The 27,692-nt window shown below is 41.3% G+C and overlaps 1 protein-coding gene across 4 annotated transcripts in view; it reads right to left on the bottom strand.

The window, feature by feature from the left end:
- Nucleotides 1-27,692, bottom strand: part of SMARCA2 (SWI/SNF related BAF chromatin remodeling complex subunit ATPase 2) — a 355,922-nt gene that overhangs the window by 35,986 nt on the left and 292,244 nt on the right. For 3 of the 4 annotated variants that reach the window (XM_077475014.1, XM_077475013.1, XM_077475015.1), the window contains one exon: nucleotides 3,136-3,365. In XM_077475014.1, coding sequence (XP_077331140.1) covers nucleotides 3,136-3,365 — 230 coding nt within the window. Of the gene's footprint in view, nucleotides 1-3,135; nucleotides 3,366-6,739; nucleotides 6,836-27,692 lie in introns of those variants that run through there. The other variant, XM_077475016.1, reaches the window with a different exon arrangement.

Below are 27,692 nucleotides of genomic sequence, written 5' to 3'. Positions count from 1 at the left end.
CTATACCGCTGGCAAAGCGCCGCTGCAGCGGCGCTTTGCAGGCGGTTTTAACCCTTTTTCGGCCGCTAGAGGGGGTTAAAACCACCCCGCTAGTGGCCGCAGACCGCCGCTAAAACGACGGTAAAGCGTCACTAAAAATAGCGGCGCTTTACCACCGACGCCCGCACCGCCCCAGGGGCCTAAGGCTGTCAGCTGATCAGCCTCTAAAAACTCAACAGTACCTAAAATTGCCTAAATATAGAAAGCAACTGAGCATGTGCAGAGAGCAGGGCGAGACATTAACAGAAGACCAGATAGTAAATATACAAATCTGGGAAAAATTTGCCCGATGACAAAATGCCCAAGAGGTAGTCACAGATCTAGGGAAGTAAGCCTTAACAGGAAAGGGGGAACATGATCCTTGGGACCATAAGCTTGACTGATGGTCTTTCTAAGCCCCCTAGAGATGATGGCACAAGAAGCTGAGGTGCCCTTCCGGGGTCAATTAGGAATGACAAAAAAAAGGTATTTCTCTTTCCAAAAGAAGCGATGGCTGATATAGACAGTCATAGCATTCCAAGCCCAGAAAATGGAAGTGTCCTTTTAATGAGCAAGAGCTGCACAAAAAGGGACAGAAAATGTCCTGGTTAGTGAAATCCAAATATACAAAAGCGCAGTTAGAGCACCATACCATTGTCTTCACCCCCCAAGATTGAAGACAATGTAGTGGCGTTGTCTGAATCTGGATCAGCTGGTACAACATTGCAAATTTTTCAAAATGTTTATTGGTAGATAAGCTTCCCCTGACAAGTGCCCCTTCACTGACAAGGTGTCCGAGACTCCCCTCGTAGCCCTATAGGCTGGTGTCAGTAGTGAGAAGAAAGGAACTTCTCACACCAGAGCCACTAAGTCAGGGACAATCTGGTACTTGGTGTCTGCCTGTCCAGAGGCCGAGTACATTTGTCACGATGACGGAACATTGCATTAGATCGGTCTGGAGAGAATTTGGACAAAAGCAATTGCCTCAAAAGAGGCTACCATCAGCCTCAAGACACTCACACAGAGGCCTACTTAGAGGGAATCCATTGTTGGCTGTCCCTCATCCACACTGAAGCCTGTGCTGGCACACATTATGACCGGACCGAAGCGCTCTCAGAATAGGCACATATAGACCTTTCACATGGTACATAAAAAAGGCTTAGAATAGGGGTGGGAGCAGGTTTAGTTAATGTTAGGAGTTGATTGGAATGCTATTTTAGGGCTAATATACATATAGAATTTATGTATGCAAGGATACCCCCTGGGTGGGGTAAGAATGCGTGGAGCTTCTCTAGATTTATTTTTCTCTGTATGTTCTTTGTCTGATGTCCTGTTTTTTTTTAATAGATAAAAATATTCACTCTCTAGAACTCCTGAAGAAGTTTTTTCTTCTGCGAAACAAGTCAAGAGAGAAGAATTGGATATATGGTAAGCGTTCAGTTATAAGAACTAGCATTGCGCATTTACTGTACCAATAGCTAAGTAATAGAGAGCGTTTTGTATGCCTTATCTGTTGTAAGAAAAATATACTTTTAGAGATAAACCTTTGTGTGATGTCAGTGTACAGTACCATTAACGTTCATAAATAGCCTCTTATAAATATGTGCGCTACAGTAATTTTAGGACTTGGGAACTTTTACACTTGATATCCTTGGCATTCTATGTCCAGAGACCAAGTACATTTGTCCATTGATGACGGAACATTCCATTACATAGGTCTGGAGAGAAAGTGGACAAAGGGAACTGCCTCAAAAGGTGGCTACCATCATCCTTAAGACACTCGCGCAGAGGCCTACTATAGGGCATCCGTTGTTGGCTGTCCCTTCTCTACACTGAAGCCCACACTGCCACGTGATTATTTGACCGGAGAGCTCTCAGAATAGGCAAATATAGACCTCTTTCTTTTCACAGGATAGAAAAGGCTTAGAATGGGGGTGGGAGCAGGTTTAGTTAAAGTTAGTAGTTGCAGATCTCCCTCCAAGCACTCATCCCTTTATCCCCTATATATTTAATTTTCCAGGTGGGCTTTTCCACTGGAAGCTATTTTGTTGGTTTTACTATATTTCTTTATTTTTCCTTCCTTTTGGTATAATATGCTATCTCCCATGAGGATTATATATTGTTAACATCTGAATATGGCTACATATATAATTGAATTTGGATATCGATGCTTAACTACAACATTCTTGCATATAAGGGAGCAAAAAGTCTACCCCACTTGGGGCATACATTGTACCTTTTTTTTTTGTAAATTGTTAAACTTTCAATAAAAAAAGTTAGGAGTTGACTGGACTTTTTGACTGCTACTTTAGGGCTAATTAATTTACACATAAAATATACACATGCAATTATTTATTTAGTCTCTACTAACTGCAAAGAATACCAGGGACTTCTAGAATGGTCAGAGACCACTCATCTGTAACCATATTGCTCCTGTAAGGGGCTTAAATTCCCCTTCATTGGGCATTTGTTCTGGCTGAGGATGAAAAAGGCCAAGAAGGTGTGATGGTTGGGGGATTCAGCAGTCTCCATTTACTAACACAACAAACTCAAGTCCATTCATCCCCATCTTTTTAGTGGAACAGTCAACTGTTGCAGAAATGGGACTTTCTGTTGTTGCCTTCAATTTAATTTCAAATTTAAACTTTTAAAACTCCCAGGCAAAACTTGCCATTTTTCAATAGCATCAGAATGTAACACATATATTACAGAATGGTAGCTTTTCAACTTTGATATTGTTTAAAAACAAAGTAAATTCACTTTCATAAGTAATGTAGAATTACAACCTTTTAAGGAAGCCCTGTACTATAAACCTCTATTTTTTTTATTTTTATATCCCGGGTCCCGCTAATGGATTCCTAGACATCTAAACACAATTTAAATGGAAAGCGCTTGCAGAAGGGCTGAACCTGGATCCCATTCCTGCACAGTTGTCCAGTTTGTTAGCATGTCTTTGAAAACACAGCACGTCAAAATTGTTGGCATTATGAGCTCCAAAAAGTATTGGGGAGGGGGGTTGCCAGTATTTTATCCATCAATGCTTCCAGCTGTTGACATTTACATTTCAGCCTATACAAGGCGGGGAAAACAAATCAAGGGGGGGGGGGGGACACTTACCTATCTTTATAGTTTATTACAGTATCAACTATAGCATTCATCTGTTTGGTCAGCTTTGGTGGATTTGGTGACAACTTTTCAGCAGGAGGTCGTCCCCTTCTCTTTTTCTCTTTCTTTTCACCATCTTCTTTGACAACAACAACAACCTCTTTATCCACATTTCTTCGCCTCTTGCGCTTTTTTAGCCGGACTTCCTCTTCCATTTCCTCCAAATTCCCGTCCTCGATTGCCTAAAGGATGGAACATTTTGTTTGCATTAAAAGCAGGTACCTTATGTATTATGAATGATAATTTGGCAACAACCACTAAAAGTGCAATCTACATTAACATTTATTAATACACACATATGGGAGTGTTCATAAAGGACTATACCAGAACTGTACAATGATCTCTATCTAATTTTCTTTAGTTTTAGCTAGTGCACAATCTTGTCACAACTTGCAATAAAAACACTAACAGCTACTGCAGAGTGAGGAGTCAAAGTTTGGCTTCTTTTCTCTCCAGGGGCCCATTTACAACATGCATGTGTTTCGGTTCCCCCCAATAAAAATAGTGCCCATTTTCTTCTCTGCATAGGAGTGCATTTTGCAAAATACTGGCAACATTTGATGCATGCTGTTTGGTTTCTAACAGCTATTAAAGTGATTCTAAAGGCAGAAGGGTTTTAGTCATTTTAGGCATGAAGGTAAAAATAATATTCTGTGTGCAGCTTCACCCCCCACAGACCCCCTCATATTTACCGGAGCTCAATATCAATCCAGGGCTGTGCAAACGAGCAACATATCTCTTCTCTCTCTCCTCACTGGTTTAGAAGCAGCAGTGGGAGCCATTGGGAGGAGCAGGGGCGGGGCAGAACCACACTGTCAACAAACCTGCATGAATGCCCCCATAGCAAGTGCCATGCCATGGGGGTACTCAGTAAATAAGGGAGCCAGAAGCACTGGCATGGGTCCCAAGAAGAGGAGGATTGGGGCTGCTCTACGAAAAAACATTTCAGGTAAGTATGCCATGTTTGGTATTTAAAAAAAAATTACTTACAAATCGCTTTAACAAGCCTTGACCAATGGATCTAAACTCACTCCAAATCCAAAAATGCACTGGAAACGCAAGTCAATAATGCAGGTCAAAGGAGAAAGAAACTAGCAATTAATTTGCCTAACACAGAAAAAGCACCTCTACACACGTTACACATGTATAGATCTAAATGGGCCAATGGTATTCAAAGCTCTGTTTCTGTTTTGAAGTTTCATACGTCATGCTATGCAAACAAGACTTCGACTACAGTATACGGTGTTTCCCACAATATAAAAATCAGCAGGGACTCTCCATACCAATGCAACAGGTCTGCAGACCTGCATGTGCAGTATCTACTAAAACAAAAAATACTGCCGAGATTTGGGCAGGCCCTACACGGTTAGACTCCCTTCCAGTTCAGCAGGAACTGGCCAAGATTTGAACTGTGTATGGGCAGGCTAAATGTACCAAGTTGATTAACTTGGTACAACCAGCATGATGGGTTTTATGCGATTATCACTAGTGGCTGCTATAGCCAGCCGCTAGCAATAATCACTGCATTCTCACAGCAGGGATGGCGCCGCCCCGTTTGGAAAAGACAAATGCCTGGCAGGAGGGATTCCTGAATCAACACTGTGTCGATGGGCTAAATTGAGCTAAATTCTTTCCTGCAACCCATGATTGCAGGAAAGAAAGTTGCTCAGTGTATGGCCGGCCTTACACATCATACCCAAGAAAGTGTAATCCTTGGTACCAAACATAGCCAAAGAAAGGGGCACAAATGTCCTCAGTTACACCTTTGTTCAGCGTCTTTTTATATGCAACTATAGTAAAACTAAAGCCTGGTTGGTTACTACATGATCGTTGCTCTTTTGCACTCTCCCGCTTGATAAGTGAACTTATGTTTCCAATCCCTCAATGTGTGCACATAAACAAGATGGCTGTCACATGACAATCATTTATACTAAGGGAAATGGTTCATTAAAACTTAATGTACACGGGGCATTTTAAAACCTTTTTTGCAAACATTTTATAACCTCTCCTGAACTATTTAACTTGACAGATAGTAACCCACATTTAAAACATCTGTTTTGCTAAGTTTGCATACTGTGTTTGCATTTAGAAGAGTTTTTTTTTTTTCAAACAGTCAAGAATGTTTCTCCATTAAAAACGCCTATAAACGAAACGCGGCTAAAGGCGAGTTACTGCGTTTACAAGCTGTTACAGGCATTTGAGACTTCAAATGCCTCTGAACATCCGTCCTGAAGGCATTTGTTTGCTTTCCAAAAAATGCTTCTAAACTCAACTGCCTGGAAACGACCCCGTGTACATGTACTGATAACAGAGGAGAGTTCAGGGGCAGCTGAAAAAAAACACGCCCAACTGAAGCCTAAATCTGCGTAAAAACATAACAAAAAGTAGGCAAGCAATTGGAAGAGCAATAATACATAACGTATAACCCAAATAACATGCTAAGCACACAATAAAACAGAATCCATGGTTTCTCTCTCAGAATTATAGTTCACTTTGTTACTTTAAAACATGAGTAAAAAATGTTAAAAAATAAAATGCATTTTTTTCCTGAAAAGAAAAAAAAAGGTTAAACCAGATGATTGAAAAAAAGCATATACAATCACATTGACTGCCATTTTTCCTTCCTATTCCAGATTTTTGAACTGTCAAAAATTCAACCGTGCAAAAATAAAGGCGAGAAGAAAGCACAAGAACATCTGTTGTAACATTATGTAGATAAACATTAGTTATGCTTTTAAATATTGTAGTCTGCGTACAAATGTTTACCAGTCTTTGACAGCAGCTGAAATGAAGTCTAATCAAATGGCAATTACCTTCACTTTTCCACAGCACCAAACAGAACCAATATTTACAATCAGAGAAATAGAACAATCAACAAGGATAAAGGCACTCCATAAGCCAAGATATTTTCCTAAATTCCTTTGCAAAAGGAGGAAAGAACAAATCCCAGACATGAAAAAAAATCAAAACACAAAAAGGAGAGGAAATCCTTTAACCTGGCATGTGAGCATGCCAAAGAGGACTGGCAGATCGCTTTCCTATGTATCTAAACCCACCGAACAAACATAAGTAGAAAATCCTGGGGGACAGCTCCAGACTAGGCCTTAATAATCAGAAGTCAATTTCCATCATGCTTGTAGCGTTCAGACACAATCACCAGAAAGGATGGACAAAATCTGCTGATTTACACACACACACACACACACACACACACACACACACACACAAAATAAATAAAAAAGGGAAAGTGAATCAGATCAAAAAAAAATACAGTGTCATTATGTATGTGGCTAAGACAGCATTACCCATCATACTGCTGCTAGCAAACAATTACAGTCCTGAATGTCTAGCGTGCCCTGTCTGACAGCTTTAAATTCCAGTCTAAAACGCAGCACACAAGGCAGTCAACAGTTAAGGGTATTGCTTTCCTTGAGCACTCAGATGAACAGAGAAACACGAAGAACACCAGCTTTTGATGTGCTACACACCTACACATTCCTGTTATATAAGTTCTACCGAATCTTCAAGACGACAAGGAAAAAAAAAGGATATTTACCTTACCACTATCAGCAGGCCGGCTATCGGAAATCACTGTTAGTGGGGACAAAATTAACAAGCCAGCAAAGCAGCGAGCTGCTAGTCTCTTCATCAGCTGATCAGGGAAAAAAAAAAAAAAAAAAAAAAAGGGAGCCGGGGAAAGGCTATGTTTTCATATACAAGTAATTTTATTTTTTTACAGAAAATATAATACTGGGGAGATTGTGATACTCAAATCTGCTGTTTCATTCTCCCTAGCAGAAGGCCTGAAGCCTTCTTCCTATAGTCCTGCTTTAATATTGACAACTGCTTATCATATTTACCCTCATTATTCCAGGCACAAGAATGAGATAATCAAGGGCAATCATTCATCCCAGTCACTAAATTCAGGTGAATATGGAGCGAGAAACTACTACGCTAAGATCATCTGAAAAGAAGATCCAAGGTAAATATACATGTAATGTTAATTATTTATGCAGTAGCCATAATGGCATTGTAATATGTTTTGCATTATATTCAGCTTTACAGGCAAGAGTCTTCTTGCATACAGTCTGAATTCACAAAGTAGCATATTTTGCAACATATGTTAGAATTTTTTTCCCCTAAAATGCACTTGTATTAAGGGAAAATGCAATAACATTCAGAAGTATTGATTATGCATGTATTTTAATACACACAAAATTAAATCTATTTACGTTTTTTAAAAAAACTTTTCATATTTGTGAGACAATCTCTGAAACATGACAGCAATTAAAACAGCGTGGAGCATCATGAAATTAAGTTAGCAGGTAAATACTGTATGTGTATATACATATCTATAGAAAAAAAGAAGAATGCTCAGAACATTTATACCTGCATGTTCTGCGGGGAGGGGTCTGGAGGATAAGGGTGGTCACAATTATCTGTCTTGAAGATGACTTGAGTTCAAGAAGCAGATATAGGATTATATTAAATAAAATAAAAAAAAGAAAGATAAATTGAACACAAATGGTGTACATATCCAGCAGTGGCATAGAAATGTTATTGTTCTATATTGTTATTAGAGGGATGGGCTACAGATGCCTGACAGGAAGAATTCTATTGTGCCTTTAAATTAAAATGCACGCTGCCTCGGCTATGCTTATAAATGACAAAAATGGAAAAAGGCTACCGCCTCTCTACATCCTAGAATGATTTTACAGATAATTTATGCATACAATACAGACGACTGGACTTAAAAAAAAAAAAAAAAAAAAAAAAAAAAAACACATCTTGCTATACAACACTAGACTTCCAGTGATTAAGGGTGACATGAAACAAAAACAGAAATAGAGAACAAAATGACCATCCAAATCTTCAGCACCGTAATTATAAATCACAAAGACAAATCCCACATTTCTGATTGGTGACGCGCCGCAGTGAGACCTTATTCAGTACGGTGACGCCTCTCCTGCTGATCGGCTTCTCAATTTAGTGAGGTGAATGGAAAGGCAGGCACAGGGACTGAGCAGCAAAATGATTAACCCCCGGCAGTCCAGGGGCTGAAGAAAGAGAAGAATTAGGTCTGTTTGTACAATAGTGCATACTAGTCTGCACAATTAGCAAGACCACCCATGGATGGTTCACAAAATATAGGAATGAATTTTGATAACAAGCAATGTATACATAGATTTTCGCCAACCACCATTTATTTATGTAGAATAATACACTCCCACTAGGTCTTATTAATACGAGTTATACATAGGAGGCTCTCGGCATCAGAAACAAAAGATCAGATTTTCACAGATCTCTATATTCCCCTAAAAACACTTCCTTTTTTTATGGGAATACTAGTTAACTGCCCAGTTGGTACACATAAGTGGGATTGTATAGAAATTGCTTTTTTCTTTTCTGTGCTGTATCTTCAGAGATACAAAAAAAAAAAAAAAAAAGACATTTTCCACGTAAAGGAGGTTACCCCAACCCCGAACAATTTTTTCACTGAAAGGTTCAGATTTCTGCATAGCAGCTGTAGACATCTGACTAGCAGCATACGTAGTTTGCAAAAATAAATAAAATAAAAGCCATAATTTGCATCTGCATTGAGTGGTTGCCATATTTTTCTGTTTGTTGTATTGGGGGGGGGGGGTCATAAGAAGTCTTCAGCTTATTTGAACAAGTCTCCTCTGCATACACATAAGTATAAACCAAGTAGCCTTCACATAAGTCTGCTTAACCACTTGACCTCCAGAAGGTGGTTTACCCCCCTTCATGACCAGGCCATTCTCTGGTAGACAGCACTGCGTTACTTTAACAGACAATTACACGGTCATGCAACACTGTACCCAAATAAAACTTGTGTCCTTTTTTTTTTTTTACCACAAATAGAGCTTTCTTTTGGTGATATTTGATCACCATTGCAGTTTTTATTATTTGCGTTATAAACATAAAACGACTGCCTATTTTGCAAAAAAATAAATCTAATTTCTTCATCAATTTATGCCAATATGTATTCTCTACATATATTTGGTAAAAAAAGAAAATCGCAATAAGCATATATTGATTGGTTTGTGAAAAAGTTCTAGTGTCTACAAACTGTCATATTCATGGATTCCTTTTTTTTTGTGTTTGTTTTACTATAAATGAAAGGACTGTAATATTGCGGCAGACAAGATTTGACACCGACACTTTTTTGGGGACCAGTGACATTATTACACTGATCAGTGCTAAAAATATGCACGGTCACTGTACTAATGACACTGGCTGGAAAGGGGTTAACATCGGGGCGATCACAGGGTTAGCTATGTGCCTGACCAGTGTTTAACTGTTGTGCGGGAGGTGCTACAACTAGAGGAAGGCATAGATTCTTGTCCCTGCTTTGCAGGAACACAGGATCCATGCCATCCTTACTGAAGGATCTGCCTTGTTAAAAATTTTTACCTTAAAGGCGACGTTTACCTTTGTTAAAGTTTTCTTTTTTTTTTTTTTTTTATAAATTCCACCTCCCCTGTGTATCAATATAGCATTAATGTACAAATTTTGCAAAAATAAAACTTTCCATTCATTCTACATCTGCTTACCTAACTCTCATCATAGCTGTTTAACCACTTCCCGCCCCCACCCACCATCAAATGACAGAGGGACGGTGCGGCTCTCATTCTGGGTTGAGGTCGTATGGCGGGGCACCCGTACAGCCATTCCCACGCAGCGATCGCAGCCGCACCGTGTTGCTAGGACACACCCTGACCCAGATATCTGAAGCGACTTTTTAACCATGTGATCGGCGGTATCCAATCACAGCCGGCCACATGTAAATACAGAAAGTGCCGGTAACCGGCTCTCATCACCTCACACAGAGTGTGAGGCAAGGAGAGCCAACCAGTGGCATCTCCTTGCAGGGGAGAACAGGACATTTAATCAGGGCCATGATCCAGGTAAAGACCCAAAAGTGGCACCAATCAGTGCCCACGAGCGGCACTAATCAGTGCCCATTACTGGGCCAGTGCCTGCTCACCAGTGCTGCCCATCAATTCCCATCAGTGCCGCCTATCCGTGCCAACTAGTGCTGCCCATAAGTGCCGCATAATAGTGCACATCAGTGAAGGAGAAAAATTACTTTTTTACAAAATTTATAAATTAATAAAAAAAATATATATTTTCACAAAGTCTGCTGCCTTTATGATTTTTTTTATACTGGCAATTTACATAAACTCCAGAATGTTATGAAGAATGACCAGGTGAATTGCAATTGCCAAGTCCCTCTTTGCCATGAAAATGAACTTCATCCCATAAAGATTTCCACTGCATTTGTGAGAAGGCTTCAGGGTTATCCAAGAAAGCACCAGGACCATTTCTTACAGTTAATTCAGCTGTGGGATCGGGGCACAACCAGTGGAGAGCTTTCTCAGGAACAGCAGCAGGCAGGTGTGAGTGCATTTGCACACACAGTGAGGTGAAGACTTTTGGAGGATGACCTGGTGTCAAGAAGGGCAGCAAAGACGCCACTTCTCTCCAGGAAAAACATAAAGGACAGACTGATATTCTGCAAAGGGTACAGGGATTGGACCGATAAGGACTGGAGTAAAGTAATTTTCTCAGATGAATCCCCTTTCCGATTGTTTGGGCATTCAGAAAAAAACTTATCTGGAGAAGAAAGGATGAGCGCTAAAATCAGTCCCTGTGTCATGTCAACAGTAAAGCATCCTGAGACCATTCATGTGTAGGGTTGCTTCTCAGCCAAGGGAGTGGGCTCACTCACAATTATGCCTAAGAACACAGCCATGAATAAAGAATGGTACAAAGACATCCTCTGAGAGCAACTTCTCCGAACCATCTAAGAACAGTTTGGTGACGAACAATGCCTTTTCCAGAATGATGGCGCACCTTGCCATATGGTAAAAAGTGATAACTAAGTGGCTTAGGGAACAAAACATCGACAATTTTGGGTCCATGGCCAGAATACTCACCAGACCTTAATCTCATTGAGAACTTGTGGTCAAATCCTCAACAAGCGAGTGAACAAAAAAACCCACAAATTCTGACAAACTCCAAGCACTGATTATGTAAGAATGGGCTGCCATCAGTCAGGATGTGGTCCAGAAGTAGATTGACAGCATGCCAGGGCGAATTGCAGAGTTTTCAAAAAGAAGGGTCAACACTGTAAATATTGACTCTTTGCATAAACGTAATGTAATTGTCAATAAAAGCCTTTGACACTTACAAAATGCTTGTAATTATACTTGAGTATACCATAGTAACATCCAACAAAAAGGTCTTAAAACAATGAAGCAGCAGACTTTGTGACAATTAGGCCCCTTTCACACATGCGGATGGTATGTCCGTATTTCATCCATCCGTTTGCGGATGAAATACGGACATACATTCATCCCTTTGGGACAGCGGGTGTCTGCGGATGAGCATCCGCAGACAGCCGATTTCGTCCGCCTCCGCAACAGTCCGATTCTGCAGACGGAGGAAAATCCTATTTTTCTATCCGTCTGCAGAGCGGATCGGACGAACACGGACAGACGGTCCGCGCTCGTCCGATCCCCATAGAGGAGAGCGGAGATCTGACAGGGCGGTCCCTGCACAGTGTGCGGAGACCGCCCTGTCCGCAGCCGGCTCAGCGGGGACAACGGAGCGATCCCCGCTGAGCGAGCGGATCTTCACGGGGCGGATCATTACTGATCCGCCCCGTGTGAAAGAGGCCTTAATATTTGTGTCATTCGCAAAACTTTTGGCCACGGCTGTATAGAGAAGTTTGTTATTTTTCCCTTACAATCGCTGTAACCTCTTGCAGACCAGCCGCCACAGTTATACTGTGGCAGGTTGGCTCAGATGCACGAATAGCCGTAGACTCGATGTCCGCCGCCTGGCCACGATCGTTCCCCAGAGACGGAACGGGGATCTCCATTCTGACAGGGGATGACAGGATCTCGTCTTCCAGCTATACAGGAAGATGGATCTGCGTTTTGTCCCAGGCAGCCCATCCTCACACAGTTAGAAAGACACATGAGGGAACACATTTAACCCTTTGATTGTTCCTGTTAACCCCTTCCCTGCCAGTGTCATTACTACAATAACAGTGCATATTTTTAGCACTGATCTCTGTAATAATGTCACTGGTTCCCCAAAAAAGCGTCAAAAATGTCAGCTAGGTGTCCAAATAACAAAAATGCCATAAATATTTCTCCTATTTTGTAGACGCTATAACTTTTGCGCAAACCAATCAATATACTAATTTTGGGATTTACCAAAAATATGTAGAATACATATTGGCCTAAATTTATGAGAAAATTTGATTTTTTTTATTTTTTGTATTGGGTGTGTACTATATCAGAAAATAAAAAATCGTTTTTTTTCAAAATGGTCTGTTTTTTCGTTTAAAGTGTAAAAATAAAACCGCAGAGGCGATCAAATACCACCAAAATAAAGCTCTATTTGTGGGGAAAAAAGAAAACATTTTATTTGGGTACAGCGTCACATGACCACGCAATTATCAGTTCAAGTACCGCAGTGCCGTATCACAAAAAATGGCCAGGTTAGGAAGGGTTAAAACCTTTCGAGGCTGACATGGTTAAAGTAGTAGTACACCCCAAAGCAAACATTTATTATATTACAGCTTACCATTTGTTAAATATGATGGCTGTATTAGTTTTCTTGTTTTAGTCTCCTTTTCCTTTATTTTCATCTGGTGATCCAGCAAGTCTGTTGTTTAACAAAACACTCTCCTTAAAACTTAGCAATTTCAGCGTTGAAACCTTTTATGTAAAAACTTTTAACCCAAAAGAAAAAAAAAGTTGCTGTAACTGCTTGCGAGCTGGGGTTTGGCTTTAATTTGGTTAGTGTATCTAAATCTGCTAGTGCATCTAACACTACCCTCCTACCAGACTGACAATGCTGCTGTCCAAAGGTGCCCCTGTGCTCCTTCATTTACAGTCGGGGCACTGTAATACAGTGGGTCGGTTATTGGCCAGATCACCAGGTGAAAACAGGGGGGAAGCCTAAACAAAAGAAAATGAACGGTAAGCTGCAATATATTATATTGTTTGGGGTTCGATACCAAAGTAATGAATTATTGCTATGTGTCACACTCGTGCTACATTATGGTAAAGAGTAGGGCTATTAAAAAAAATTAAATAAATTTTTTTTTTAAAAAAGGTTATATTTTAAATTAGAAAATGGTATTGAAGAATATTCAAAACCAAGAACAAAAATATGCAGCTCAGTAGTCATAGTGGCTGCATTGGTTTCATTCTTTCGGGTTAATGAAAGATACCTGTTGATCTTTTCAGTAACCTTTTGTCCTTGCAATTTCCTGTGCCTCAAACCGAAACATCAAACAATGCCATTTTCTGTGAACTACAACACAACAACCCTCTATGTATTTGGGATAGTGAGTCCAAATCAGGAGAGTAACTCTGCTTGTCCCATAGATACAGTACAGTGAGTGAACACTGTCATCGTAGGACAGGAAGCGTGTTACTATCTGGCTCACCAGGTGGAAATAAAGGGAAAAAGCCTTAAAGAACCTCACTAAGCAGCTGATAATTTTTATATATATATATATATATATATATATATATATATATATATATATATATATATATATATATCTCCCCACTTCCTGCCCGCACAATACATTTACTGCATGTGGGTGACAGCTATAGGCTAGGCAACGTGTATGTCGCTGACCTGTGCTGTGATTGGACATGCAGTTTGTCAGCAGGTTCAGCTGATTTTGGCTCTATACCTGCTGATTGGCTGTGGACAATCACATCAGAGTTTCAAACACACTGAACGCTGTTCACAGACAGTTGATTTCAGGGAGAAGAAACAGCCAGATTGATGAGTTCAGGGAAAAAAAGCAGCCAGATCTGTGAGTAAAATTATCACAAATTACACTTGTTGGGTACATAATTAACCTCTTGCTGTTAACCCCTTCCCAGCCAGTGTGATTAATACAGGAACCGTGTACAGTATTAGCACTGATCGCTGTATTACTGTCACTAGTGGCCTCAGTGTCAGGTAGGTTTCTGTTAGCATTAGATTGCCAACCACTCAATAAGATGCCTGCCACCATTACTAGTGTAGTGTCTGTACATCATGATTAGAACTATACTAGTGTCCCCAATAGTATAGTTTCCACACAAGCGCAGCTTGGTTTTTGTACCAAAGACAAGTAGCAGAATACATTTATGAATAAATTAGATTTTTTGGATGTTTTTTTATAACCGAAAGTAGAACATACTGGGTTTTTTTTTTTTTCAAATTTTTTTTTATTTACAGAATAAAAAATTTAAAACCCAGTGGTGATCAACTACCACCAAAAGAAAGTTCTATTTGTGTGATAAAATTATATAAAATTAAATTTGTGTACAGTGTTGCATGACCACGCAATTGCCAGTTGCTCCTTATAAGCATGGCAAAAACAGTCAATGGTAGACATACACACAGGGCATATCCCACTGAAGTAGGACACAAACAAAACATTTAGGGTGTCTGCTTTACAAAACCTGCTAAATTTCACACTAGTGGTGCGATCTACTTCAGAATTTTGAATAGTTTATGTTGCCATAAAACCAGAGAACACCTGGGATGTACAATGAAAGAAATATACTGTGTTGAAATCTGTTACCTTTCAATATTTCCAAGTAAAGAAAGTTGTAATTGTGCGTTTACCTTTGCCAATAAAAATATTAAGTAATGGATTACCTCACAGATCTGATCTATTTAATAGTGGGCTAGTTTCACATTTGTGCTTGCAGGAATGCACACAAAATCATGCACTTTCATCCAACGCACAAAAATGTGCAGCTCTTTGCAGATGCGCTGCGGTGCCATAAGTTCTTAAAAAAAATTTTTTAATGGAATTCCCACACGTAATAATAGTATCAGGTTCCAGGTTATGGGCATCAGCTCCATCTGGGGTAACTTGGTAAATGCCCCCAGAATCACAAAGGTAGGTGGAGGCTGTGGACACCCATGAAAGTCAAACTGTGTGTCTTTGGAAAAGGCATGCTGGACCATATAGGAGTAAGCAACTGTTCCAATGTGGAGCAAAGTCTCAATAGTCACAAATACAGGTATCTGGTGCGGATGAGGGTTTTAGGTGGCAAGGTTTATAGTAGGCAAGCAGTGAAACTAGACCAGAGATTTATGTGGCGATTCAGAAGCAGAAGCAGTAGCGGGAGGATGCTTCCTCCAGGCAGAATGGCAAGAGTGCAAATCCACCCTGCAGATTGACATCAGTGTTCGATCCCTTAGACACAACCCTTAACTGCAGTTGTGAGCAATTTTATAAAGGCACCTAAGGGTGCAAAAAGGAGAGGTAGCTCCTGGTGCTTTAGCCTGGCCACTCTAACTCAGTAATGTTCAGAAATAGGGTCACCATTGGGACTGTGCCACTGTTGTGGACTTGGAAAACATTCCACAGCTAAAAATTCATCAAGGCAAAAAAGCACCACAATGCAGAGTTAATTGCCTAAAGGTCAAATTTTGGGATAGCTTGATGTCAAGTCGGGTCTGGGTATGAACTCCAAAACAAGTGCTGAGGAGCTGCCTAGCTGGATAGGTGCTATGTAGAGACCAACTCAAACAGCAGTGTAGCAAAGAATATGGTTCATGTCACGGAGGGAAAAAATACCAGTGGTGTAGCAAGATTCTTCATTGAAATTACTAAAATTAAAAATTCCACAAAGAAGGAATTTTTCAGCAGAGCTGAAGAAAAGGCGTACAACAGGGCTCGACAAACCCCGGGCGCCAGGTCGCATTTGCGACTAGAATTAGCGACCTGGCGCCTGGGGCAGCACAGCTGGGGGTATCCTGTCTCCGTGCACACCCCCGGCGTGATCGCGTCGGTCCACGCGGCCGCCGGCCAGTAATTGAGGCCGCGGCTTTGAGGCCTTCTGTGGTCCTATGTTTCCTTCTGGAATCTTGCGCCCTCTAGTGGTGGCTGTTGGTATGACAGCCAGCAATGCTAATGGAGCTTTCACTGCCTTCCCATCTCCTCCCCTTTACTTAGAACTCCTAAACATATATATTTTTTTTATTCTAACAACCAAGAGAATAAAATGGTGGTCGTTGCAATACTGTCTGTCACACTGTATTTGTGCAGCAGACTTACAAGCGCACTTTTTTGGGGAATTTTTTTTTATTTAATTAAAAAAATAAGACAACAGTAAAGTTAGCCCAATTTTTTTTATATTGTGAAAAATATTACGCCGAGTAAATTGATACCCAACATGTCACGCTTCAAAATTGCGCCCGCTCATGGAATGGCGACAAACTTTTACCCTTTAAAATCTCCATAAGCGACGTTTAAAAAATTCTACAGGTTGCATGTTTTGGGTTACAAAGGAGGTCTAGGGGTAGAATTATTGCTCTCGCTCTACCGATCGCAGCGATACCTCACGTGTGGTTTGAACACCGCTTTCCTATGCAGGCGCTACTCACGTATGCGTTCGCTTCTGCACGCAAGCTTGGCGGGACAGGGCGCATTTAAAAAAAATTTTTTCTTATTTTAATTTTTTTTTTTCACTGTTCTTTTTAAAAAAAAAAAAATTGGCACTTTTATTCCTATTACAAGGAATGTAAAAAACCCTTGTAATAGAAAAAAGCATGACAGGTCCTCTTAAATATGAGATCTGGGGTCAGAGAGACCTCAGATCTCATATTTACACTAAAATGCAATTTAAAAAAAAACAAAAAAAAAACAAAAAAAAAACAATTGTAATTTGAAAATAAAAATAAAATGTCCCTCTAAGAGCTATGGGCAATGACTTGGAGACAGGTGGGGGAGCCGCGCTATCTTCCCCTCACTTGTCTCCATGTCAGGCCAGGGACAGGTCCAGATTGCCGTTACGGACCTGGCTCCTAACTTTTTTAGCTGGCTCCTAAATTCCAAGCAAATTTGTCAAGCCCTGGCGTACAACCTCCTAGGACACCAGCAAAAAACTGAGTCAATGTTGGATAGAAGAGGGGTTACACAAGGGCTTGGCTTATGATTTTTTTTCTGTTTGCCAGTGCCCCAACCAAGTGAAGATGGCAATATAACCTGTTTCTGAGTTCCCGTGTCCTTTAATGGAGGGTAGAGAAACAAAAGGTGTGAAAACTAACCATCCACTTAAATATGTGACTGCAACAGGCAGGGAGTGTTGAGGCGGATTCAAGCACATCTAGTGACTATCAGGTAGTATATGGTAGGCAGTACACCAGATACATAATGTGTGTCAGTTAAACTGATTCTCAAACTTGCTGGAAAATCCTAAAAACAAGGACAGTCATCCCTCAACTCCTAATATAAAAAAAAACATGTATAGTGCAGCACCCCGCCAGACCTCCCTTTACTCACCTGAGCCCAGTCTTACCAGCACACCAGCTCCAGCCAGTGTCTCAGGTCTTGATTGGATAGATTGATAGCAGTGCAGCCATTGGCTCCCGCTGCTGTTAATCAAATCCAATGATGCAGGAGCCGGGGCCAAGTCCTGCTGTCTGTGTCAATAGACGCAGCTTCAGGACACAGGAGTGTGCCCACATGAGTGCCCCGAGGGAGAGTGCTTCTCCAACGGGACATTTGAGAAGAGGAGGAGCCAGGAGCGTGCTGAGGGACCCCAGAAAAGGAGGATCTGGGCCAGGCTGTGCGAAACCAACTGCACAGAGGAGGTAGGTATAACAGGTTTATTTATTTTTTTAACAAAGTTTTAGTTATCCTTTAACACAACAGTGCAATAAGTGTACAGTCACTGTTGCTGTAGGTGTTGGCAAAGAATGAGTAGGATCTTCAAGTCTACCATATCTTTCTGTTGAAGAGTGGCCTTCATACATGCATTATTTTAAGTGCATGTTCAGCCAAAATTTTGTTTTGCTAGATTTTAACTGCTACTTGTAGCACCGTTAGAGAGTTGTTCCCCTACTCTCATCACAGTAACAATGAACTTGCCAGACCAGAAGCGAAGGAAAATCTGCAAAAGGAACACACAAATAAAAAGCTGACAAGGATTCTAGCCTTCCCCTACTCTACTAAAAAGACAATTTTATTTCTGTCTGTGTAGTCTGTTACTAGGACAGTAAGTGAGGGGAAACTTTCTCTATTGGAGCCCTAGATAGCAATAAAACCCAAATAATTGCCCCATTCAAACTAAAACAAAGTTTTGGATGGACACTTTAAGGCCTCATGCACACAAGACGCAGGTGAAAACTCTGCTCAAAAAAAGCTGAAACGCGCGTTTTGCCCCTTTTGTATGCTTCGTTTAGACGCGTTTGCGTTTATAGGCGTTTAGAAAGATATCATGTAGACCCTCCCCAAGCTCTCAAAGCATGTTTTTTTTAACTATTTCTGCTATTTTGATCAGAGTGAGCAGCAGCAGCATAGAGAGCAGTTGTACACTTGCATTTGCCTCTCTTTCTGTGGTATATATTTTGAAATGGATCCCATATTGAATATATGTCAGGAAATGCTCCTGATGTTGCTCTTGATGAGACAGCAACGTCGTCGCAAATTTCGTGAGAGGTCCAGAGTCAGAGCTCGTCGATATTGGACCCATCCGTTGATGGGACAGCGAATGTCCATTGGATATTTCACAAACATGTATGTGCAGCTGCGTACCTACCCCGACAAGTTTTTTTAATTTTAGCCGGATGTCCATTGTCACGTTTGATCTGCTCTTAGAAAAAGTACGACCTGGTCTGACATTCGTCGACTCCAATATGGTGTGTCACCAGAGAAACGTCTGTTGGTAACGATCAGGTATGTGTATATATTTATAAAATATATTTATCTATAGATGTACAGATTAATTTTTTTCTCTGTCCTTTATTTAAAAAAAAAAATGTCTATTTATAGCAAATTATCCAATTTTTTTAAATATCTAAAATTTTCTTGTGGCAATTTTTAAAATGTTTTCATTATTTCTAATATAAAACAATATTAAAATAGTTTTTTTTTTATCGTAATATATTTTTTTATTCATTTTTTCTAGTTTCAAATTGTTTTATTAAAAAGCAAATCTATGTTAAATAGATTTTTTTTATAATAGTTTTAAATTTATTTGGCCAATTTTTTAATATATTTTTATCGTGAAATATGTATTGATTAATATATTTGAATAATTTGCTGCTGTATATGGTAGTATAATATTTTTTAATGCCTTATTAAAATATCCAGAATCCTAACCCTAACCATTCATCCTAACCCTAAACAATAACCCTAACACTAACCTTACCCCTAACCCTAACAGCTAACCCTAACCAACCCTAACCCTAATCCAACCCTTATTCCTAAACAATAACCCTAACGGATAACCACTTACCATAACACCCAACCCTAATGACCAAATTACATTGCCGCAGACGGTCACAGTTGACTTTGAGGCCATTATTTGTGATGCAGAAAAGTGCATGACATTTTGCGACCGACTTTGGGGCCCCCTATCTCAGGGTCACTTTGTGATAGGAACCTCAAATTTGGATATGTTGTAGTGCTAGTTCCTGTCTGCATACCGAATTTGGGGTTCCTGGCAATAAGTGGCCCCAAGATATGGGCCCCCAAAGTCGGGTCGCAAAATGTCATTCTCAGATCATATTTCTGAGTTTTCAGGTCCAAAAAATTGGGTTCCTTCAAAAACGCTTATAAATGCAAACGCGGCTAAACCCAAATGCCGCGTTTTGCGTCTGAAACGTGGAAATTTTTGTGTCTCAACCAATTTTTTTGCTTCTGGAAAAACGAGGTTAAACACAACTGCATAAAAGCGGCAAAAAACTAGACTGTGTGCATGGACACATAGGATAACATTGAATGAGTTCAGGGGCAGTTGAAAAAAGTGTCCAACTGCATCTGAACACGCGTTTAACAGCGTCTCGTGTGCATGAGGCCTTAAAAGGTATTTAATGATGTCCTGAATCCAGAAGCAGGTGGTCAATAGAACTTACTTTGAAATTCTCTTTAGTTTTCTAATCCTACCCAAATCATGCAAATTACATAAAAATACGATGGGATAAATAAAAATCCATCTTTCAAATAACAGTTGTTTAAAAAAAAATGCAATTAACTCTAAAGTATTCAAAGTCTTCTCCTTCTCATGCTTATTTGCTGCTAAGTCTACAGCCAATGTTTCTTTCCTATCTACCAGATTTGTCTGGGCTCCTCTCCCATTCTCTGAAAAATTGTCAAACAAGCTGCAAATACCAAATGTGAAATAAACAAACAATATTTGTTCACAGTATAATTCATTCAGCAATTTTAGAATAATAAACTTTTTTTTACTATCATAAAGTCCATTTCTTCTAGTACATTGAGCGACACAGGAATTCTGAAATATTTAGGCTACATTTTCGGAAAAAGCAAACAGAAAACGGTTACTGTACCCAACATGCCTCAGTTTTGTGAGCAAACAGCACATAAAATATGTACACTGTCAATTGAGGGACACGTCCAAAAGCAGTCCAGCTGAGGGGTTGTCAACAGCCACTGACAGAGCTATAAGGAACTAGGAATAGTCCTTAAAGTGGTTGTAAACCCACTTTGGAAAAAATAAAATAAAAAACACCTGCAAGACAAAGGCATAATGAGCTAGTATGCATAGCATTAGGGATGCAACTAACGATTATTTTCATAATCGATTAGTTGGGCGATTATTGTTTCGATTAACCGATTAATCGGTTAATAACCTTAAAAAAAAAAAAAAGTAGTAGGTCAAATTGACGTTCATTTTCAACCGCAGTGACGGGAAAATTTGGAAATAACAGAAAACTTCTTAGTCAAAGGAATTTTCAGACAGTGTATGCGGTTTTCGTTCAGAAATTACATTCATTTTAAAAACTGAATGTTAAAAATAAGTGAAAATTTCAAACAAAATTCTTTCATTCAGCGAATATACAAAGATTTTTCATCTGAATATTCTCATCTGAAAAATTGATCGGTGTGGCCAGCATAAGGCTCAGTGCACACCTATTCAGTTTGCTTTTGATCTGTTTCTGCAGTACTTTTTGCTATGCGTTTTGATTTTTGCGCACGTGATTTTACTGCAATTTGCATTTTTTTTGGGCAGACTAAAAAACACAAATTGCTGCAAAAACGCATTACATTCTTTTCTGCAGCTTCTCCATTGAAGTATATTAAACAAATAAAGCACCATTTTGCGTTAAAAGTCCCTGACACTTTCAGATATGAAGGTGTCCCATAGGAAACCATGTAAATGAACTGTAGTGCATTTCTGCAAAAAGCACCAATAAACACATAGATGTGAACCAGGTCTAAGATGTTTAGTAACATAATGGGGTTAAAAGCCCTTTATAGTAGAAAAAAAAGCAGATAATCACTACTGTAAGGGGTTCATTTCTTTACTGTAGAACAGTGAAAGTAATATTTACAGTAGTGATTATTTGCTCTTTTTGTACTATAAAGCGCTCATTTTAGTTTTGTTTTTTAACCCCATTATGTTACTGGCCGATTAATCGATTATGAAAATAGTAATCGATTAATTTCGTAATCGATTAGTTGTCGATTAATTGATTAGTTGTTTGAGCCCTACATAGCATACTAGCTCATTATGCAATACTCAAGATCGAAGCCCTCGCTGTGGTGCCTGTACCTCATTCCCGTTGGTTACTTCTGGGTTCAGCAATGACGTCACTCCTGCATGTGCGTGGGAGCCGGCGGTAACGGCACACTCACTGACATGCCATTGCTTCAGTGCGCATGTGCTGATCACATTGGCGCGTGCAGGGGACTGTGCAGGTTTAGGAGATATCCTGGGTAGCTACAGATAAGCCTTATTATAGGCTTACCTGTAGCCAAAAGTGTTCTGTAAGGATTTACAACCACTTAAGTGTTAAAGGCTTTTTTTTTTAATGAAAAACAAAAAACATGTTATACTTTCATGCATGCCCCCTGCAATGGTATTGCACAGAGCAGCCGTGAACCTCCTCTTCTCGGGTCCCCCCTGCCAACACTGTCCGCTCCTCCTCCTCAAGCACTTGCTATGAGGACAGAAGTGTGGTTTTGCTCCTGTGCCAGGCTCTATAGAACAAAGTGCCTCACCCCCCCTCCCCCAATCCTCACTGGATTTGATTGACAACAACAAAAGCCAATGGCTCCCACTGTTGCCTCCCATGTCAAGTGAGGACAGATACAGCAGCAATGCTGCTCTCGGCACAGCACTGGATCAGGATCAGGTAAGTATTTTGGAGGGGGGGGGGGGTCTAATCTTGAAAGATTTTTTTACCTCAATGCAGAGAATGCATTAAGGCAAAAAAACTGTAGCCTTTACAACCACTTTAAAGCGGAGGTACACCGAAAAAAAGCCAGTGATGTCGGAAGCCTAAGCCAATCTGTCCATCGGCTCTCGGCTGCTGCCGCCGCCATCCTCTGTAAGGGAATCAGGAAGTGAAGCCTTGCGGCTTCATTTCCTGGTTCCCTACTGTGCATGCGCAAATCGCCGTTCCCTACTGTGCTGCGCATCCTCACTGATCCCTGCTGTCTTCTGTCTCGCAGAAGACAGCAGGGGAGAACAGAGTAGGCGCTGGAAGTGGCGTAGGTCACCGCGGTGATCTATGCCAGGAAGTGGGATGAAATACCTGCATTAGACAGGTATCTGCTCCCTCCTCACCCCTAAAAGGTGCCAAATGTAACACTGGAGGAGGGGAGGATTCCAAAAAGTGGAAGTTGCATTTTTGGGTGTAACTCCACTTTAATACAAGACTGCCAGGATGAATATCAAAATCTGAATTGGATGATTAGACTGCTGCTCATACCAGCACAGAAAAAATCACCAAGGGCAATGACTCCATCTGAATGGGCAATAAGCGCATGCCAGACAACTGCCTGACAAAAAAAAAAAAAAAAAAAAAAGTCTGACCCCAGAGAAACACATTTTCAGAGGAAACCATGGACAAAAGAGGTCCACAAAATGAGAGCAGCTGGTTTACAATGAAAGGCCCAAGACTTACAGTAAGGGAAAAATGTGATCCCTTGCTTATTTTGTACGTTTGCCCACTGACAAAAATGATCAGTCTATAATTTTAATGGTAGGTTTATTTTAATAGTGAATAGAGATAACAACAAACATATCCAGAAAAACACATCTCAAAAAAGTTATACATTGATTTGCATTTTGAGAGAAATAAGTATTTGATGCCCTATCAGTCAGCAATACTTTTGGTTCCTAGGTGTCTTCCATAAAAGGTAACAAGCTAAGATTATGAACACTCTTAAAAGGGAGTGCTCCTAATCTCAGCTTGTTACCTGTATAAAAGACACCTGTCCACAGAAGCAATCAGTCAGATTCCAATCTCTCCGCCATGGCCAAGACCAAAGAGCTGCCCAAGCATGTCAGGCACAAGATTTTAGACCTACACAAGACTGGAATGGGCTACAAGACTGTTGTCAAGCAGCTTGATGAGAGGGTCACAACAGTTGGTGCGATAAATCACGAATGAAAGAAACACAAAATAACTGTCAATTTCCCTCAGTCTGGGGCTCCATGCAAGATTTCACCTCATGGAGTTTCTATGATCAAGAGAATGAGTGAGAAATCACCGTTTACTAATGAACAAGGATTCAGAGGAGAGCTGGGTGAAAGTGTCAGATGAGACCAAAATCTAGCTCTTTGGCATCAACGCAGCTCACCGTGTTACGAGGAGTAGGAGGAATGCTGCCTATGACTCCAAGGATATCATCCCCGCCATCAAACATGGAGGTGGAAACATTATGCTTTGGTGGTGTTTTTCGGCAAAGGGGCTAAAACAACTTCACCGCATCAAAAGGGACGATGGATGGGGCCATGTACTGTCGAAACTTGTGCGAGAACCTCTTTTTCCCTCAGCCAGGACATTGAAAATGGGTCATGGATGGGAATTCCAGCATGACAATGACCCAAAACAGACAGTCAAGGCAACAAAGGAGTGGCTCAAGAAGAAGCACATTAAGGCCCTGGAGTGGCCTAGCCAGTCTCCAGATCTTAATCCCATAGAAAATATGTGGAGAGAGCTGAAGGTTCAAGTTACCAAAACATCAGCCTTAATTACTTGGAGAGGATCTGCAAAGGGGAGAGGGACAAAATCCCATCTGAGATGGGTGCAAACCTGGTGGCCAACTACAAGAACTGTCTGACCTCGGATTGCCAACAAGGGTTTTGCCACTAAGTAAGTCATGTTTTGCGATGGGATCAAATACTTTTTTCCCCTCACTGTTCACTTTCATTCGTTGGAAACTAGGAGGGATGATACTAGGATCAGAACGAGGTTTCCTGAACAGACAACCCATCTCACACAGTATATCTAGGGAGAGAGTCAAACCTCAGAGAGTAATATTATAAAAGATGCACAAAAATATCCTTGAGACTGGAAACAAATCAGGGATAACAACACTAAAGTCAGCCTGACTAAGGGAGGGGGATGCTCGGAGGCACCATTGCTAGGATAGGCAAGTGTAAAGGCATACTATCCAAGACTGGTGCACCTTAACACAAGAATAAAATCGAACATGGTTCTAATGCCGCGTACACACAACTGGACTTTGAGGGACTAAGTCCGGACGGACTTTCGGCGGAGCTCTGACAGAGTTCTGATGGAATTTCCGAATGAACGGACTTGGCCACACACAATCACACCAAAGTCCAATGGATTCGAACGTGATGACGTACGACCGGACTAGAATAAGGAAGTTCATAGCCAGTAGCCAATAGCTGCCCTCGCGTCGGTTTTTGTCCGTTGGACTAGCATACACACGAGCGGATTTCTCGGTAGGAACTGGGTCCGGCGGAAAAATTTGAAACATGTTTGATTTCTAAAGTCTGACGGAATTTTATAAGAAGGTTGCCAAGACCCTGAAATGGAGCAGCAGCAGCAGCACAGTGGCCAAGATCATAGAGCAGTCTAACAAAACAGGTTCCAATGCCTCGCAATGGTCAACCAAAGAAATTGAGTACACATGCGTAGTGTCATATCCAGAAGTTGTCTTTAGGGAAATAGACATATGAGTGCTGCCAGAATTGCTGCAGAGGTTGAAGGAGTGTGGGGTCAGCCTGTCAGTGCTCAGATCATACGCTGCACGCTGCATCAAATTGGTCTGCATGACTGTCGTCCCAGAAGGAAGCCTCTTCTAAAGATGATGCACAAGAAAGCCTGCAGACAGTTTGCTGAAAACAAGCACACTAAAGACATGGATTACTGGAATCCTGTCCTGTGGTCTGAGGAGACCAAAATAAACGTATTTGGTTCAGATGGTGTCAAGCGCATGTGGCAGCAACCAGGTGAGAAGTACAAAGACAAGTGCATCTTGCCTACAGTCAAGCATGGTGATGGGAGTGTAATGGTCTGGGGCTGCATGAGTGCTGCCAGCACTGGGGAGCTACAATTCATTGAGGATATCATGAATGCCAACATGTACTCTGACATACTGAAGCAGAGCATGATCCCCTCCCTTCGGAGACTGGGCCGCAGGGCAGTATTTCGACATGATAAACAACCCCAAACACACCTCCAAGACGACCACTGCCTTGCTAAAGAAGCTGAGAGTAAAGGTGATGGACTGGCCAAGCATGTCTCCAGACCTAGACCCTTATACATCAGCACTATGGAAGTAGTTTAGAAATGATGAGAGTGGATTTACATCCACTTAAAGGCAGTGCTGGAAAATAATGGTGGCCACATAAAATATTGACACTTTGGGCCCAATTTGGACCTTTTCATTAATGGGTGTACTCACTTTTGTTGCCAGCGATTTAGACCTGTGTTTTGGTTATTTTGAGGGGACAGCAAATTTACACTGTTACACAAGCTGTACACTCACTACTTTACTTGTAGCAAAGTGTCATTTCCTCAGTGTTGTCACATGAAAAGCTATAATAAAACTTTTAAAAGAATGTGAGGGGTGTACTCACGGCTGAGAGATACTGTATGTGGTTATTACAAAAATATAACAGCAGCACTTAATGGTTGTATATAAACAACAAGGATGTAGTAACTGGCCAGGAGTCCAGTACAAACCGAATCAATTTTTTTTCTTTTAACCACTTGCTTACTGGGCACTTAAACCCCCCTCAGTCCCAGACCAATTTTCAGCTTTCAGCGCTGATGCACTTTGAATGACAATTGCGCAGGCATACAACACTGTACCCAAATGAAATTTTTATCATTTTTTTCCCACAAATAGAGCTTTCTTTTGGTGGTATTTAATTACAGCTGGGAGTTTTATTTTTTGCTAAACAAACAAAAAAAAATGCAAAAAAAAATCATGTTTAATAGTTTGTTATAAAATTTTGCAAACACTTCATTTTTCTCCTTCATTGAAGTGCGCTGATGAGGCGGCACTGATAGGCTGCATTGGTGGGCACTGATAGGCTGCACTGGTGGGCACTGATAGGCTGCACTGGTGGGCACTGATAGGCACAGATAAGGCGACACCGATGGGCACAGATAAGATGGCACGGATGGGTGGCACGGATGGGCACTGATAGGTACCACTGATAGATGGGACTGATGGGCACTGATAGGTGGCACTGCTGGGCACTGGTAGATGACACTGATGGGCACGGATATTTGGCACTGGGGTGCAGCACCTTTGTTGAGGCAGATTGTGGGCACTGTCGGGTGGCACTGTGGGCACTGTCGGGTGGCACTGTGGGCACTGCCGGGTGGCACTGTGGGCACTGCCGGGTGGCACTGTGGGCACTGCCGGGTGGCACTGTGGGCACTGCCGGGTGGCACTTATTTTTTAAATATGTTTAGTTATGAGGGGGCAGGTGGGCACTGGCAGGGCTGGCCGTGATCGGGACTGATGTCCCGATCACGGCCGCCGGTGATCGGCTTTTTTTTTTCTCCTCGCGCTGTCAGCGCGAGGAGGAATAATAGCCGATTATCGGCTCCGTTATATCACATGATTAGCTGTCATTGGCTGACAGCTGATCACGTGATAAGGGGTCGAGATCGACCCCTTGCACGGATCGGTGATCAGGCGAGTCTCATAGACTCGCCGATCACAGAGCGCGGCGCGCGCGCCCCTTAGGGGGCGCGCAGGCCGCTCGTGCACGGGACTACGTCAATAGACGTAGTCCCGGCAAAGGAGATCCGCGCTGTAGCCGTCATTCGGCTATAGCGCGGGTCTCAAGTTGGCTATAGCGCGGGTCCTAAAGAACTCCAGCTTTTCCTCCCCAAAACAACAGATGTATTGTGCATGTAAATGAATCATAACCCCACTGTCAGTCTGTGTACAACTTACCTCCTTAGGTGTATATAGTGGGTTTCTGATGTCACTCCTCCCCGTGACTAAGTCCCGGGGGGGGGGGGTCCAGGTTGAAGTTGCCACACCATCCACCTTTTCAGGTTACCTTAGATGTGCGGCATCCAGGGGTCACCTCTTTCCCTTTGAGCATGTTACTCCTCCTCTTGGCTGAATTTGAGAGTTCTCCGACTTCCTGTCTCCTTCCTTTTCCAGTCCTGATACTACATGTCCACAATCCTTTGAGCCTCTGTAGTTTCAGAGCAGGCTATGGAAGTCACTTATACCAGCTCTGGGG

This window comes from Lithobates pipiens, unplaced genomic scaffold (genome assembly GCF_037356315.1).
Source record: "Lithobates pipiens isolate NorthernLeopardFrog02 unplaced genomic scaffold, aLitPip1_a1.2 Scaffold_13, whole genome shotgun sequence".
NCBI lineage: Eukaryota > Metazoa > Chordata > Amphibia > Anura > Ranidae > Lithobates > Lithobates pipiens.
Note: the sequence above shows the minus strand (reverse complement) of the source record. Positions and strands in the feature narration are given on the sequence as shown.